Raw genomic sequence first — 16,267 nt, forward strand, 5'->3', positions numbered from 1 at the left:
ATAAGCTCAGAATAAATTCCTTTTCGATAAATTCTCCTGTATTTTCATTAAGAAAATTGAATGAAATATACAAGTGACTTACAGGCGTACTTGTCAAGTTCTATAAGGCTGACCATCAGTTGGTGCTCCGACAATCATGCCAATGTTGCCTGGAGCCGCATCGAGGCGATTCTCTTCCTGTCGCGTTGGGGGCTGTTCTTGTTAAACCCGAGAGGGAGCTTGGACTTGCTCGGTCGGAGACTGGATTGCTCTTTGCTGCTGTTCTGCCTCCCGATACTCAATTCTGAGCGGACTATTTCTTGGTTGATATGATCAGCAGTTGAGAGCTTACGATCGTCGACGATATCTAAAGTCATTATTCTGTTGACTTCTTTAAGTGTAACAGCTTTCGATGCTATGGACGAATGTCTGATGATATGTACACCACCTTAGAGGAGCTTCTTGAGGGACCTCCACATGCTGGACGACCTGAGGTCGTGGTTCTTGCTGGCGAAATTGAGGATGCGCCTTAGTTTCCCTGAGCGGTGGAGCAGCTTGTGTCGGTTTCTCAACGGCAAGAGCAGGGGCAGGTGCGGTGGCCTCCTTCTTTCGAGCCGCCGGTGCTTCTTCAACATTGATAAACTCACTTGCTCGATCAAGTAGAAAATCGAAGTTTGCTGGCTGCCTTCTAGCAAGATCCCGAAAGAAATCATTATCGGTGAGTCCTTGAGAAAAGGCATTCACCAAAATCTCCGTGGCGGTGACAGCGACCTCCATAGCCACCTGATTGAACCTTTTGATGTAGGTCCAGAGCGTCTCCTTAAGCCCCTGTTTGAGCGAAAAGAGACTTCCGGGAGTCTTGTAGTAACGTCGGTTGCTAGAGAAGTGATGGAGGAAGACCTTGCGAAAATCCTTGAAGCGACGAATAGAATTCTCCGGCAAGCGCTTAAACCATCGTTGTGTTGAGCCTCCAAACGTAGTAAGAAACATGCGACACTTCACACCATCTGTGAATTGTTGCAACAGGGCAGCATTCTCAAACTTGAGAAGATGGTCCTCTGGATCCGTTGTTCCTGAATATTCTCCTATATTCAGGTTCTGATAACGTTTTGGCAGAGGATCTTCAAGTACCCTTTAAGAAAACTGATTGACAATTCGCTCAGGAGAGCTATTGCTCACCGGAGCTTTTCCGTTGCGTCTATTTCGGATAGGCGCCTCAGGTGAGCTATCATTTACGGGAGCCTTCCCCTTGCGTTTATCTTGAATTGGTACTTCCCCTAAAGACTCTTAGAGATATCTTTCCCGATCTTCTTGCTCGAGGGGGTGCGAAAGAGAACGCGAGGATGAATCAGAGAAAGGGGTGCAGGACCCAAACGAGTAGCCAGGGATGGCAATTTCACCCGAACCCGATGGAGGATCCGACATCCGACCCGAATGGAGGAGGGTATGGAGGGACTATCAATACCCGATACCGGACCCGAATACCCGATTAAATAATATATATACATATATTAAAGAAAATTTTCTTTTTCTAAAATCAATTTACTATTTTTTGTTGATATTAGTAGGCCTATATAGATGTTTAATCTAGTTTTTATAATTATATATAAATTTTTTAATAGGATGTTAATTTTAATATGTTTTTGTTGAATGATAATAGCTCGATAGAAAGAAGAAAAATTATACGTATAAAATATATGCGGTCCTTTAATGGGTATGGGTATACCCATTGGATATCCTATACCCGATGGGTATGGGTACGGAGGATATAGAATCCGACCCGAACCCGACCCATTGCCATCCCTACGAGTAGGACCTTCCTCTTGCTTGTGTGCGGTAGTTGATGCCACAGTATTCGATGGTGGCAACGTACCACCGTCATTTGCTTGTTGTTGCAGTAGTAATCGCTGTTGGACTCGAGCATTAACCAGTAACTCTAGATCCTTGGGAGTCAAGGTGACGGTGGTGAGTTTTCCAACTTCTTCCATCTCGAAGTTTCAGATTCATGAGAGATTCCCACAGACGACGCCAAATTTGATCCTGTCTGAAAGCAGCGAGATGACGCGCTGATGACGACGGTGATTTAGCTGTGGATTGGAGCGAGATCTTTGATTGCCGAGGAGAGGTTTCCAACGATCCCGCGTACAATCAGACGATTAGACAAAGCGTTAGTAACCAAACCCGGGGTGGGGATCCCTTGCAAGGCTCTCCGACGCTCAAGTTAATGCGGCTCCGGGGAAAAGGAAGAAGAAGAACAGTAGTGGAAATTAGGGTTTCAGATGCAGAGTTTGTGTACCTTGCCAACGGAGAGGATCTCCACTTTTATACCATCTCACATAATCTCCGTGATCGTGAGATGGTCCCCGGATTGTTAGAGTTTATTAAGTGATGGAAAAAGTACAGCCTATATCATGTGTCATAATTTTCCGAGGAATCTTTTACTTACCCGTGATGTACCTCTTTTGCCATTTCCTGACTGGACGTACACTAAGAATCTTATACTCGTCCGACCTTTATCCGACCGATCATATATTGAGAGCCTTTATTTGAACAACCCTTAAGTTTTTATTTAGTCACTATCTCACACAGCTTATCACTCGATCAGGCTAGACCTAATACCTTTAATAGCCAAGTGATCTTTAATTTTGACTACTACATCATGACTTTAATGGCCACGTTATGCCCTTGGTCCAATAATTACAACCTTGTATCAGCTACCATGTTTGTTAAGTTTTAATTAATTATTCTGATACTTAGTGTTTAATAATGTCTGGATCTGGATGTTTAATTCTCGACAGTCTCGACTCTGGTGGTGTGATTGGTTCTCTGTTATTTATTACTACTGATTTTGACTCGAGTACCCAACGATTAAGGCGGATCGGATAAAGGAGCCACACTTTTCTCTTCTTCCTCCTCTCGCCCGTCAACTCAAAGCCCCCGTTCAGAAACTCGACATCTCCTTCCATGGAGCTGCATCGCTTCTGAGCTCGACCGGAGACGACGTTCGATTCGCTTTAATTATTCGTGTCTCCGCCTTGCCAAAACCCGGGTATAAATTTGGGGGGAGAAGGTGCTTCCTTCCTGCTCTTGTGAAGCTCGTCGATGGGAAATTGCTTGGGCACCAAGGTCAAGGCGGAGAGCCCCTCCCCTGCCGCCTTCTCTTCGGGTACGAAGTTTCACCCTTTTTGCGGATTTGAGCTATTTAAAAAGCTTCGGTGAGATCTCCGTTTCAATCAATGTATTCTTTTGGGTACTTTCTTCATGATTTTTTCAGTTGTTTAATCGAAAGTTGATGTTTTTAAACGATCTGAGTCATATTCGGATATAGTGGTTAGGGATTGTCGACGATAGTTTGAGTAGATTAGGGAAGTGCCAATAGTATTCCCAATCCCTTACCCGATCTGTTTGCTTCTCCGCTTTGAATGATTTATCATTCAATCGATGTCAGTTTTTAGTTGAAATGAAGATTTTGACAAGAGTTGTTACTCGATCAATCCGATGCCCAATTTTAGGTGGAGAATCTCAATACAGCAGCACTAAGGCAAACGACTCGAGCGTTTCTAGCAGCAAGGTGTCTGCTTCATCTTTGCCTTCCACTCCGCGGAGCGAGGACGATATCTTGTCATCTTCGAACCTGAAGAGCTTCACCTTCCAGGGCCTGAGAACCGCTACCAGGAACTTCCGGCCGGACAGCATGCTGGGAGAAGGAGGTTTCGGTTCGGTCTTCAAGGGTTGGATTGATGAAATCACATTGGCAGCAGCCAAGCCCGGGACTGGACTAGTCATTGCTGTAAAGAAACTCAAACAGGAAGGGTTTCAGGGCCACAGGGAGTGGTTGGTGAGTAGCAATTCTTCCAGCCTTGAATTCTTTTATCTCGGCGAATTTCGGTATAGATTGATCTTGAATCTTGTAGGCGGAGGTTAATTACTTGGGCCATTTGTCTCACCCTAATCTCGTAAAGCTCCTCGGATACTGCCTGGAGGATGAACAAAGGCTTCTTGCGTATGAGTTCATGCCTCGGGGCAGCTTGGAGAATCATCTGTTCAGGAGTAAGTTCTTTGTGATCGATGGCATCTACCTCCATTGCAATTCTAGCCTTATTGTTCATGCTCGGCGAAATATGTTGCGGTTCAGGGAGTTCATACTATCAGCCACTTTCATGGAATATCCGCATGATGATCGCCCTTGGAGCTGCAAAAGGGCTTGCTTTTCTTCATAGTGACAAGGGCAAGGCCAAGGTCATCTACCGCGATTTCAAAACCTCCAATGTGCTCCTCGATTCAGTATGTGGTTCATCTCTCGTCCTCGCAATGCAATGTGTATATATATTCACTCAATTTGGATACTAATCGTTCTTCCTTTAATTTGCAGAACTACAATGCGAAGCTTTCTGATTTTGGATTGGCGAAAGATGGCCCGATTGGGGACAAAAGCCATGTCTCTACAAGGATCATGGGAACATATGGATATGCTGCTCCGGAGTATCTCTCAACTGGTAATTTGCTTCACTTTTGTATCTCTCTACAAGGTGTGGTAGTGTTTCTGGACATGGTCTAGTACAATTTTACTTATCATCTAGAGACATTCTTCAATCTATCCACATTTGTTGTTATGTTTGTGTCAGTTAAATTCTGACCTCATTGTGTTCTTCATGATACTATAACTTGAGACATGAACTGGATAGCTGACTCGCTTAACTTTTAACAGGTCATTTGACATCCAGAAGCGATGTTTATAGCTTTGGAGTTGTTCTTCTTGAATTGTTGACCGGTCGACAGGCCATTGACAGGAACCGACCGTTTGGACAACACTATTTGGTGGAGTGGGCAAAGCCTTATCTCACGAGCAAGAACAAGCGAAGCACTACGAACATCATGGATCCCAGATTGGAAGGGCAGTACCCGGCGACTGGAGCCCAAAAGACAGCTGCTCTTGCACTACAGTGTCTATCCATGGAAGCAAAGGACAGGCCAACCATGGATCAAGTAGTGACTGCTTTAGAACAGCTTCAAGATGCTAAAGACGGGTAGAAGTTCTAAGAACAAACCTAAATGAAGCAGACAGAGAGCAAGCACCGATTCATCGATGCCGCTTCACAGGAAGTGACAAGAAGTTGAAACCTAATAGAGAGGATAATAGAAAAGGTTGATTGTTCAGGGCCCTTAGCATTTGATCTTGCTGGTAACTGATCAACTGTCTTATATTTAGTAATCAGTGTGAATTATATTGAGTGCTGCTCATCTAGTTGTTCTGAATGGTTTCATCCCTAACCCTTACGTATACTGAGCCTGAGCAGCAGTTCAATTCCACATTGATACTTTTTATATCTGTCAATGAGCTTCTTGACAAGAGCTCTAAGGAAGACCATATCTTTTAAGTAAGAACAAAATCATGATCACCAACCCTTTCAAGGGTTACACTCTCCTCCTCTATTTGAGACTGATTATGTATTGCAAGATCATGAAATCCATATCAAATCAGACTTTGATATCAAAAATTACATTTATCCATATCAAAAATTACATGAACTAGCAAAGGCTCATAGATAAAAAGCCCTTCGCTCAAGCATTTCTCCCTTTTTTTTTGTTTTTGAAAAAAAAAAAAGATTTAGTTTTTGCAGAATCAACTAAGCAACAACAGTGGTCTCAATTGGAATCTTGGTCGAGGGTTTATCATCCTCTGATTTCTCAGCTTCCTCCCAGAGCTCAGACAATGCTTCCTTCATGTCATGGAGGCTTTCCAAAGCATGGTCTGCGCCGTTGATTCTTTCAGTAGTACCAACCTGAATCCACAAATAAGCAATTTACATGATGGAAACTTTCTAAGATTTTTTAGGCACCAAGAGATTTACCAAAACAGTATGCAATCCAATCTCTTTTCCCGACTGAATGTTCCGAATACTATCGTCGAAAAAAATCTAGAACACGGTTAGATTTGACAACGTCAACTAGCATTCTGAATCCTGCAAAGGGTGACGGCAAATAACATAGGAAATGCGACTTACAGTTCTCTGGGGATCAATGTTTGCAATCCTGAGAGCATGCTCCATGGCTTCAATGGATGGTTTACACAATATTGGTGTCTTTGGTAGATCAACATTTGGATCAGGTTTCGATAAGTAGCTAATTATGTCAAAGATGTTGGTTGAATTATCTTCTCTAGATGAAGAGGATGGTGGGTTTAGTGTCTCAAAGCAAATAACAGTATCAAAACAATCTTCCAGATCCAGCTTCTTAAGCACTTTAGCAGCATGAGCTTGATCACTATTAGTGAATATCTATTCATTCAGGTCGATTCATGAGCTTGTTAGTGAAGTGAAAAAAAAAACAAAGTTGAATCAAAGAGTTTCAACATCCATGCCCCAGAAACTCACAACTTTTCGAACTGGAAGGCTAAGCAAGAGTTGATTTATAACAGGATCCGGCTTTAATGTTTCATATGGTAATCTTCCATGAACAAAGCTATTAAACCACGGGAAATCAGTAAACTCTTTGATTCACTAAAATCATAGAATGAAACATGTGAAACAAAGATAAAAAACCAATGATAGAGTCAAACCTATGGAAATCATCATAATCGAAGTTATAGCCAATGGCCTGAGAAACAAATAGTAAGCTTCTCATTACTGCAATCACACACCTTTATCGAACATGAATATAACAGTTACCTTTAAGCCAGCCATTGTCGTTCCATAGTGCTTATACAGAACAGTACACAACTCTAGTAAATTGCTTTCTTCAATCCCTAATTTTTCAAGCATATATTCTGAAAAATGATAAAATATACGTCTTAGTTCTTAGGGAAAAATTGATATAGAGACAAAATAGAGACCATACCTAAAATATTCTTGCGGCACTCAGCGGCAATTCCGGAACTCAACGGATAGAGGGTGTCATCAAGATCTAGAAAAAAAAAAACAAAGCAAGCAATAGTGAATTAAGAAAGGATTCATATGCTATAACTTCAAACCTATCACCAGATAGCCAAAAAGGAAAACGTACCGAACAAAAGGCAATCATATCCGATATTAGCTTTCGTGCACATCTCCTTTGATTCCATATCTAAAGCTCACAGCTTCGGAATCATAAACCTAAGGTTAGGAAAAAAGCAAAGCATGACAAACAAAGTTTGATTTGGACCATTCTCTCCCAAAAGATCAAGTTTTCATCTTTTTGTTACCAATCATAGACCAAATGTGAGAAACCCCAAAAATAAATGGCAAAAAATCTCGATTTTTTTATTTTGAGCAATCATCACTCCCCAAAACAACATTTCAAAATTTCATTTCCTTGTACCATTAACTTCGTGCACTACCAATGCCTCGTGAAGATCTCGTTTCCAGGATTCATTCCAAGGTTTTAGAGAAGATCCGGCTTGTAGGTTTCAATCGAAGGACGAGGAATGAAAAGTTATAGCGATCGAAGCTTAGCAAATAAGATAGGAAGCGAAGGCCAGTACCTTGGTCCTCCACGGAGCAGCGCGATTGGCAAAGAAGGGCGAAAAGGAAGGAGAAAGGTAGGAGGCGCACCGGTTTATATCGGCGACGGCGTCGGGTCGCCCCCACGACCGCCAATAACAAACGAGCAACACCCTACGTTTGAATTAATAATAGTACCCTTTTCATTAGGAATATACTAAGAATAAATGTATAACCCGCATAATACGCAATATTATTTTTTTATTATATTTTTTCAAAAAATAATATAAAATTCTATGATTCAATAATAACGTACCATCTTACCCCAAAAAAAAATCTCAAATTGAAATTAGTGAAAAATGATAATAAAATATGTCAGCTTAAAATACACTATAAAATATAAATTATTACATCCTACTCTTGTATGTAATATATAATATAAATTAAAAGCTTTCTGCGAATTAGTTGTCCTATTCTCTCGTCGATTAAAAAATCAAGCATTAAAATATTGACAAATTGGACATTATCGCGTGTATTTATGGTATTTTTATATGTTATGTATAAAATATTAGCATTCATCTTTAATATGTAATAATACTGAGAATTGTAGGGGATGTTTGATTGATGGATTTAAGAATGAGAGAATGAAATCATACTAAAAAATAATGTTTAAATTGTGGATTTGAGAATGATAATTTAGAAATGATTTCTAAATTTATAAAAATCAACCAAATTCATATAATTGAACTTTATTTTCATTCATCTTATTATCAACCTCATACCTATAATCATTCTCATTATTTAACCAAACGTCGCCTTAGTAATAAGTTATTATAATGATTTTTTCTTATAAAAAATTAATTTAATATTATATTTGATCTTCGTCAAAAATTTCAAAAAATATTTTTTTTCTAACATCATCAACTCAAAATATTTATAGAAACTTTTGCTCGCAAGGTTAATAACACAATGTGAAACTAAAAATAATAATGACAATATATATATTTTTTATATAAAACAATAAGAAAAAATTATTGATAAACTCAAAATATTTATAGAAGCTACCATAATGACACTATATATTTTTTTTATATAAAACAATAAGAAAAAATTACTAATGAACTCAAAATATTTATAGAAACTTCATGTTAATAACACTAAGATTAAAAATAATAATGACAATATATATTTTTTATATAAAATAACAAGAGAAAATTACTTATGAAAAAAATTCTTAATAATACGTCACAACTGAATCTCAAACTCTAAACCCTTTCTCAAACTCTATACCATTAATTGATTAATAAAAAAATAATAATATACCAATTGAGTTTTAAACTTTAAATCTTTAATTAATGCATCTATGAAAATTATTAATAAATCTTAAAATTATTTTTAGTAATTTAATTTTAAATTTCACCAAATTAATTAGTAAACGGTCATATTCTTAACAAAAATCGTAAGATATATTAGATATTAACATTAATGTGATATCAATGTAGAAATGAAAAAGATAAAAAGAATTTCTACTTAAAACAAAGACAAAAAATTAAAGCAAAATTTAGCTTAATGAAAATTTCTATGTTTGATTAAAAAAATAAATAAGACAAATCCAACATGCCAATTAATTGAATGAGTCCAGCATTTGAAAAGTATTGAATTTAAAAATGAAATGTAACTTGCAAAAATATTGGAAAAGTATAGAAGAGCAAAAATATTGATTACAGGATTGCCCCTTCAGAGTTCAGACACAAATAATGAAGAGTAATGTTGCAGAACAGAACCATTAATCCATTAGCATGTACAATACTAGTTTCCAGAAAATAAAGAAATTAATCCTTAAGCACACAAAGTGAACTTTTAGACTGAGAGCAATTTTTTTTCTGGGTTTCTATATATGAAAATGACTCAGTCAATCAAGATCAAAGTGAACTTCATTAAAAAAAGAGGAAATTCCCAGTCTCAAAATCCATCACACTTAACTTGAAGAACAAACACCCACTTAACTTTAAGGTCACTCACTAGACTAGACAAAATGCAATGGGCACAATTGATGGATGATCTCAACGCTCACTAGTATTCATCTTCTTCAACCTTCTGGCCGAAGCCTCTTGGGCCAGACCTTGACCTTGCCTTCACCTTTGCCTTCTTACCTCCCTTCTTCTTCTTCTCCTCCTCCTCTTCCTTCTCAAACTTGTCCTTTTCTCTCTTCTGCAGGAAATCTTGCACCGCCAGGTAGATCACCTGCTCCACAATCAATTCCTCACTCACTCCGCGAAATCAAAATTCCTCCTTTAGGGAGTCGGTGGAAATCAACAGGAACACCGGCAAAAAAGAACCGTTTTCGAAGAGAAGGTGAGATTGGATTTTTACCCCAATGGTGAGAACGGAGAGAACGACGAAGGCGACGAAGAGGAGAATAGAGATGATGGCGGATGCAGCGCTGTCCTCGGCGGCGGCGGCAGGGATCATCTGCTGAGCCTTCTCGATTGCTGCGTCCGCAGCGGGCGGCGGAGCTTCTTCCGCGACGGCTGCAATCCGCCCAAATCGAGAGCTTTGGAACCAATCGCCGCCCCCAGGTCTTCTCCTCCTCGGAGATAGAGGAGGAGAGGAGAGTGGAGCGCTTCTCCTTCCATTGAGGTAGAGATTGTGGGTGGAGAAGAATTTGGGAGGCGAGACGAGGTGGAGCTGGAACGGAGATGCGACTGCTACGGTTGCCATCCTTTCATCTGCTCATCCCCTTGGACAAGGAAGCAACGATATCTTTAATTCTAAGCGAAGAGCCGCCATTGGATTGTCTATTGACGGTCACGATCTGAATTTCAGACGCCACCTAAATTCTCAAGTACCAACATTCTTCGACTCTAAATGATTAATTTATTCTAATTATTCTTTCATTTTCTAAATTTAACAACAAAAGATATCTAGACCAATACGAAGGAGATAAATCACGAACAGCTACCAACCTTTGAAATAATGACTACCACATAAAGGAGACATTTATCTCAATTCTGCCGAGATTTAAAACTCAGATCTCATAATGACAACACTTCATGCGCTAATCACTGGACTCATTCGAGAGGACAGATTTTATTTACTTGCATGAACAATATGACGGTGAAATGAAACAACTATGCACAAATAATATTGTCAAAAGGTTAAAGTAAGTTGTCAAATGCAAAGGAAGAGTAACACATTTGATGAAGAAAAAACACAATTAACTGTAGCTTCAGCAGTGGAGTTCATCAATCAGCAACTGTTAATTCACAAATGGACACCTTTTTTCTTAAAAAAAAGAACAAAGATCTCTCTATTCAAAAGCAAACTCTAAGAGATTAATACGGCCTATTACATCTTTCACAAGGTAAAGAAAACCTTGCGCAAAGAAGTTTTGCAAGATGAGAGCACTTACATTGGCACATTTCCTAAAATATGGCACCTAACTCAATTGATACGAAGAGAAGGTAAAACCTGCAGTACCTCCCGGGATGCATTTCAGCTCGAGCTTCTGATAAGGGCTGCAATTTACCAAACTAAAGATCATTAAAACCTGATCAAGCATTTGTAAGAATGATCAAAGAAATGCAGGATTAAAAAAATGGAAGATCCCAGCAACCTGCTATTTGGGTCATAATAGAAACCATTAATAGAACCGTCACTACACGAAAAGCAAACATAGTAGAAGCCGGCGATGGTTAGGCCGCAGTCTATTCCAACATTTACAAAGTACTGCTCTTTCCATCTCTGGAAGATGGAAAAATAATTCACAAAATATTACATACAAAACATATATGATTACAACAATTGTGCTATGATGGTTATTGAGTTACCATAAATATGTATGGATAATTACTCAGGTCCAAATTTTTGCCTCCATCAGCCTCAACCTGACTCTGAGGAGGAAAATAAGGGTTCAGTAAAGAAGAGTCACAGAGATGCAGATTTTATCAATAGATACTCACCAATAGGGGAGTAAAAGATTGAAATTTCAACCAATGTCTAATATCATCCTCTGGCCTGCCAAAACAGTGAAGGAAACTATGTTAAAGGAAAACAAGAATAGCTTATCATCATTTTGCACTTTGCAGAATAGGCATAGAAAGTAATAAAAACTGCAAAGCCATACGTTGCTTCCCACTTTCCAGTGAAAAAGGTGTAATTCCTTCCATCGACAAGTTCTCCCTCCCAGAAAGTAACTACCTGAGAACCAAGGAACCGAAAAAAAAAAAAGGAATTTAATTGACAAAGACTGCAGAACCCAGATAAAATGGTTACTTGCTATGGCTTTTGAGATGATAAATATAATGTTAAAAGCACTATAATTGAATATATTAATGCAGAAAGGATGAAGTTGGTAGATCTTACAGGGGTATCTGCTAAGGGGACGTTTAGTGCTTCCATTGTGCCACATAAATAACCATGATCATTGTCAATTCCTTGGATTCTCACATTAACCTTCCATGCTTCATCTTTTTGCAAGCTTGAAACATTTTGAGTACCAGAAAAAGCCTGAAAAAGGAAAGGTAGCTATCACATAAAATGAGGACATGCGATAGAAGAATGAATGAAGAAGTATGTTTGATATGGGAATATCAAAGGACCTTCCAATTCATACAAGCCAAAAATTATTGAATAAACCAAGATGGTTAGTCCTAACAAAAGCCCTTTGTTTCAGAAATGTACACAAGAATAGAAATACTAACAGTTTAATGAGGCAACATAAGGAGATCAGAAGGTTTAAAGATATTAAATACTCACCCTCCCAGCACTCAGAAGACTACAAGAAGGAGGCGGAGGATGTCCAGCACTTGAATCTTGTCCTGCAGTTATTTTCATTCTTCAGTAATATAGATGATGAACTTTAAAGACTGCTATGGGAACAAACATTCTCAGAAAGTATTAAATAACATCTAGGTTACAAAACTATATCAAGCATCAAATAGTCAGAATGAGAGAAAATGATACTACAAAGTGCATGCCATAGATGAGCAGTCACCTGAAGTGGATCAATTAAGCTGCAAACCTGCATGATTGCCATGCAAAACCAAAGACCAAAGACATTTTTACAACAAAGAAAGAAAAAGTTTTTCATGTCCAGAAAATTGAGATTGTGAAGTTGGAAAAAAAAACAAAGCTTCAAACAGTCTTTATGCTTATGGCAATTCAATGGTCGTTATTAAAACATATATGTATTTAGTTATTAACCATGAAACTAACCAACTCATTCTTATCAATGGAAGATATCCAAAAAAAATAGAAATCATTATGTCATACAATTCATACTTGTAATCGCATTATTTGTAATTAAGACTATCTTATAGCAATGAAATAGACTTATATCTTTCAATCTAGAGACCTGTTCTTTCTACCAAGACTTTCATCATTAGAAGAGATTAATCATGCACCACTTTCAGAAAAGTTACTATTCCACGCTAAAAACCATAGTAGCTAATGAACCAGAAGATACATTAAAAAGAAAATCAGAGAGGAGACATATGAGGCTCAAGTACAGTCAAATAATTTATGATCAGTACTTGCGACGAGCAGTTGGGTGTAGAGATGGCAAGTAATGTTTGTGATTAAGTAGTGCGTAGACTTAAAATGAATTTATGATTAGTTTTGTGCACTACACCGGTCCTATCCAATCCAATTAAGCCTATATTGACGAGGCTTACACTGTCCATGGGCATGGCTTAGAGCTCAGATTGTGCCAATCTTTTACAGATGACCCATGCAGAAGTTCAGCAGCTAAATTAGTTGCTAATGCAGCAAATAATACCAAAAGTAACATTCAAATTGCATACAACTATCTTCCCCACAGATGTGTCCAACGGACCAACTAAATACCAACTCTCTAAGTAGAAAGAGAATGAATCCCAAAGATGAAAACACTATTTTAACCACAAAAATAATTTTTTTTAAAAAAAAATCCTGAACCCGCATCATTCATCTGTAAGATTAATAGATAACGGAACTTCGGAAACCTAAATCGAAGGAAAAAATACAAAGCAAATCTTCTCCACAAATGGAAAACCGATCGCTGAAAGAAAAAGAAATTAATCTAACAAAGCACACGAACATGCCCAAACCTAGCTGTGACTGTGCAGAAAAACCCTAGGAAGCCTTATTTCAGAAGCATTTTAAGTAGAAAGAATCGAGATCGAAATCCTCACCCAAATCTTGAGAAGGCGTCGAGCTCTCCACTCTAACCGGCATCTTCCGCAACCAAATGCGATCACAAACTGGAGATCCAGAGGACGTCGACTACTGACTCGCTGGGAAGAGCGGATGAGCCGAGCTACACCAAATGGGCCGAATTATGTCAGACCCGAGCCCAATACGGCCCTGATATCATAGCTGTCAACAAAAATGATTAAAATTATTAGGATTCTGATAACGGCTCCTTCTTCCTCCGCCATTTTCTTTACTCCCTTACCGGTAACAACACCAAATCGAATAGCCACCAGCGAAGCAAAACCTAAAAAGCCGCACAGCAGAAAGAAAGAGTGTCAGATTTTTCTTGGGCCTCGTAAGGTCTCCCACGCCATTAATGACCCTCCTCCTCCTCTCTCCTGACCTTTCCCTCTGCCACATTGCGCGCACACTCACCTCGTCTTAACTCCCTATTATCATCGCCTTAGATCTACGTCGACGTCCTGCCATGGTTGGAGAAAGGCGTGACCTTTGAAGGAAAAATGCCTCCGCGCCTCCGGATCTTGGCGATGCTGCTGTCTCCTCCGGTTTCCTTCTTCCTCCTCGCCGTCTTTCTCCTCCTCGCCGCCTCTTTGTCCTGTGGGAGCTGTGATGAGGCCGGACTCGGTTTCCGCTTCTCTTTCGACGGATCGGTGAAAGATCGGAGCTTTGGGGCGGAGTTTGATCTCCAGGGCGACGCGGAGGTGAGTGGTTCGGCGGTCAGGATCACGCGTCCGGCAAATGCGAGCTCGGGGCGGATGGCGTACCGGAAACCGATCAGATTCTTCGGCGCCAAACTAGGGTTTTCTTCTTCCTTCTCTTTCTCTATCTCTCCTGCCGCCGGCGGCTTCGCTTTCTTCTTGTCCCCAGCTAGTGCTCTTCTTGAAAGGGGGAACGGCTATCTTGCTGAATCCTCGACCAGTCTGATGGCAGTGAGCTTCGCGACGGCAAAAACTGGTAATCTAAGTGGAAGTCTCATCGAGATCACTGTCTCCGGCGAGGTTTTAGCTAAAAGCAGCAATCTTTCCGTCAATGGCTCTGTGCCCTACCTTAACAGAGGAGAAAAGTTGCATTCTTTGATTGATTTCGACGGAGACTCAAAGATAATTCAGGTGAAACTTTGGCGTGACAAAGATTCAACGCCGATGAACTCACCGACTTCTTACGCCGTCGATTTGTCGTCCAACTTCTTGCGGCGAGAGGCAGTTTTGGTGTCTTTAACCTCCTGGAGTCGCAATTCCACGCAGCGCAGCAGCATCTACTCCTGGAATTTCACGGCGAGGCATGGAGCTCCATATCTGATGCATTCAGAGCCCCTGGATCCCAATTCATTCCTAGTACGGCCAACTCAGAATCCTCCGGTGCATCCGAGAAGAGCTTATCCCTGGGGAATGTTCATCGCCATGGTGTTCGCTGCCGCATGCGGAGCCATGTTGGCGTTCTTCCTCATGTTCGTGTGGGCGGGGCTCGGTTGGCGGTGGCCGGTGTCCCCTGTAGAATTCTCGGTGGGGGTCGACTACGGAACGGCCGAAGGAACCGGAGAGAAGGGCCTCAAGAGTGGTAATAAGGAATAGAAGCTTTGAAGATGAACCATGCATGCCGCCATTGCTGTACATTCACGTTACTTTGCGATTTCATGTTTATTTGCTCGATGGAAGCTGTAGCTTTTGAAGCAAACTTTGCTCAAATGCTATGATTTCCATCAAGAGATGGAAGATGGAACTGCTGCTGCATCTGCCATTCCTGTAACAGAAGTCAAAACTGTGCTTTGCAAAATTTTTAGGAATGAATTGGTTTCGTTATGTATTTCCATTGACTTGTCCAGAATGAAATGTCTGGCGATTATTGGCAGCCACTTTCTATAATCTGTCTAATAATTGACGTTCTATTCGTTCTTCAGTTATTGGTAATAAATGCTCTTGCTGATCCTTTTTCTGAACGCTTCACATTCGACAGAGAGGCAATTCATAGGTAGACTTTCACCATGGACGATGACAATGAACAGAGTAGAGAGTAGAGAGTAGAGAACAAATGTATGTTTTTAGTATTCATAGATATTCAAATCACCATTTCATCAAAATTTGTAGCTAGTATGTCCATTGGATAATGATAATATCCTAAACACATTAAATAATTAAGTGGGATAGTTATGGGTACTTGATATTGTTGTTACTCTTACTAACCACCACTAATCCACCACCAACATCTTCTTCCTTGCCTAAACTAAGCAATGACCAAATAAACACTTGGGCTAACAAAGAGTTGTAGTTCTTAGGTGTGCATGCATGTCAGCATCCCATGGGCACCCCTCCCTCTCCTTATGCTTGATATTTTTGCTCCTTCCTTCCTTCTAATCCTAGGAGTCATTTTGAACATAACTTTTGGATGGAAAGTGATGGAATTGGAGATAAGGAGTAAGAGATGGAGAGGATTCCAAAACAGAAGAAAACACAAAGGAATGAGATAAGGAGGCTTAGTCGATCCAATTCAAGGCCACTTCTTCGAGTTCAATCTCCAATATCAACCATTTTTCTTTACCTAAAACTAACAATTTTCTAAAAACCTTACAAATTTCAAGTTTTTTAAAATCTATATTGAAGAGAGAGAGGATATAATGCAGGTTGAGAAAGAGAAAGTTGTTAAAGGTGGCAATCTTGGAGTGCTAGACTGATCGGCTG

The 16,267-nt window shown here is 39.8% G+C and overlaps 5 protein-coding genes across 7 annotated transcripts; 2 read left to right on the top strand and 3 right to left on the bottom strand.

Annotated features, from left to right (window-relative positions):
- Positions 1–372: 372 nt before the first annotated feature.
- On the bottom strand, positions 373–1,967 carry LOC122036221. Its single transcript, XM_042595488.1, has 2 exons — positions 1,853–1,967; positions 373–1,100 (listed from the first exon to the last, which is right to left on the bottom strand). Exons 1-2 carry the CDS (start codon positions 1,965–1,967, stop codon positions 373–375), a joined length of 843 nt encoding a protein of 280 aa, XP_042451422.1.
- An 875-nt stretch (positions 1,968–2,842) lies between these two features.
- LOC122036175 (receptor-like cytoplasmic kinase 176) lies at positions 2,843–5,404 on the top strand. Its single transcript, XM_042595423.1, has 6 exons — positions 2,843–3,145; positions 3,492–3,817; positions 3,894–4,029; positions 4,115–4,263; positions 4,352–4,475; positions 4,688–5,404. The coding sequence occupies exons 1-6, from the start codon at positions 3,082–3,084 to the stop codon at positions 5,008–5,010; spliced, it is 1,122 nt and encodes a 373-aa protein (XP_042451357.1). The 5' UTR covers positions 2,843–3,081; the 3' UTR covers positions 5,011–5,404.
- A 52-nt stretch (positions 5,405–5,456) lies between these two features.
- LOC122036176 (uncharacterized protein C24B11.05-like) lies at positions 5,457–7,591 on the bottom strand. Of its 2 annotated transcripts, none has more exons than XM_042595424.1 (9): positions 7,439–7,591; positions 6,982–7,070; positions 6,817–6,882; positions 6,648–6,745; positions 6,539–6,576; positions 6,354–6,441; positions 5,985–6,257; positions 5,832–5,897; positions 5,457–5,762 (listed from the first exon to the last, which is right to left on the bottom strand). In XM_042595424.1, exons 2-9 carry the CDS (start codon positions 7,037–7,039, stop codon positions 5,607–5,609), a joined length of 843 nt encoding a protein of 280 aa, XP_042451358.1. In that variant the 5' UTR covers positions 7,040–7,070; positions 7,439–7,591; the 3' UTR covers positions 5,457–5,606. The 2 variants fall into 2 exon arrangements, with proteins under 2 accessions (XP_042451358.1, XP_042451360.1); XM_042595426.1 differs by having other exon boundaries at positions 5,602–5,762; positions 5,832–5,880.
- A 1,722-nt stretch (positions 7,592–9,313) lies between these two features.
- Positions 9,314–13,723, bottom strand: LOC122036179 (glucose-induced degradation protein 4 homolog). Of its 2 annotated transcripts, XM_042595429.1 has the most exons (9): positions 13,571–13,723; positions 12,156–12,217; positions 11,763–11,906; positions 11,524–11,597; positions 11,360–11,414; positions 11,228–11,290; positions 11,014–11,141; positions 9,771–10,915; positions 9,314–9,641 (listed from the first exon to the last, which is right to left on the bottom strand). In XM_042595429.1, exons 1-8 carry the CDS (start codon positions 13,611–13,613, stop codon positions 10,837–10,839), a joined length of 648 nt encoding a protein of 215 aa, XP_042451363.1. In that variant the 5' UTR covers positions 13,614–13,723; the 3' UTR covers positions 9,314–9,641; positions 9,771–10,836. The 2 variants fall into 2 exon arrangements, with proteins under 2 accessions (XP_042451363.1, XP_042451364.1); XM_042595430.1 differs by lacking the exon at positions 11,014–11,141.
- Positions 13,724–13,838: 115 nt separating this feature from the next.
- Positions 13,839–15,451, top strand: LOC122036178 (lectin-like). The gene has a single exon (XM_042595428.1). The coding sequence runs from the start codon at positions 14,093–14,095 to the stop codon at positions 15,161–15,163; it is 1,071 nt and encodes a 356-aa protein (XP_042451362.1). The 5' UTR covers positions 13,839–14,092; the 3' UTR covers positions 15,164–15,451.
- Positions 15,452–16,267: the final 816 nt, after the last annotated feature.

This window comes from Zingiber officinale, unplaced genomic scaffold (assembly GCF_018446385.1).
Source record: "Zingiber officinale cultivar Zhangliang unplaced genomic scaffold, Zo_v1.1 ctg134, whole genome shotgun sequence".
Taxonomy (NCBI): Eukaryota; Viridiplantae; Streptophyta; class Magnoliopsida; order Zingiberales; family Zingiberaceae; genus Zingiber; species Zingiber officinale.

Excerpts from the sequence above, each read along its gene's own strand:
- LOC122036221 (XM_042595488.1), bottom strand. The coding sequence starts at position 1,967 with ATGGAAGAAGTTGGAAAACTCACCACCGTCACCTTGACTCCCAAGGAT. Across the intron at positions 1,101-1,852 it reads ACAACAAGCAAATGACGGTG|ATCCTCTGCCAAAACGTTAT; the intron begins GTACGTTGCCAC and ends GGGTACTTGAAG.
- LOC122036175 (XM_042595423.1), top strand. The coding sequence starts at position 3,082 with ATGGGAAATTGCTTGGGCACCAAGGTCAAGGCGGAGAGCCCCTCCCCT. Across the intron at positions 3,818-3,893 it reads AGGGCCACAGGGAGTGGTTG|GCGGAGGTTAATTACTTGGG; the intron begins GTGAGTAGCAAT and ends TGAATCTTGTAG. Across the intron at positions 4,264-4,351 it reads CCAATGTGCTCCTCGATTCA|AACTACAATGCGAAGCTTTC; the intron begins GTATGTGGTTCA and ends TTTAATTTGCAG.
- LOC122036176 (XM_042595424.1), bottom strand. The coding sequence starts at position 7,039 with ATGGAATCAAAGGAGATGTGCACGAAAGCTAATATCGGATATGATTGC. Across the intron at positions 6,577-6,647 it reads CGACAATGGCTGGCTTAAAG|GCCATTGGCTATAACTTCGA; the intron begins GTAACTGTTATA and ends TTTGTTTCTCAG. Across the intron at positions 6,258-6,353 it reads GCCTTCCAGTTCGAAAAGTT|ATATTCACTAATAGTGATCA; the intron begins GTGAGTTTCTGG and ends CTGAATGAATAG.
- LOC122036179 (XM_042595429.1), bottom strand. The coding sequence starts at position 13,613 with ATGCCGGTTAGAGTGGAGAGCTCGACGCCTTCTCAAGATTTGG. Across the intron at positions 11,291-11,359 it reads AATCTTTTACTCCCCTATTG|AGTCAGGTTGAGGCTGATGG; the intron begins GTGAGTATCTAT and ends TTTCCTCCTCAG. Across the intron at positions 10,916-11,013 it reads TATTATGACCCAAATAGCAG|CCCTTATCAGAAGCTCGAGC; the intron begins GTTGCTGGGATC and ends GGTAAATTGCAG.
- LOC122036178 (XM_042595428.1), top strand. The coding sequence starts at position 14,093 with ATGCCTCCGCGCCTCCGGATCTTGGCGATGCTGCTGTCTCCTCCGGTT.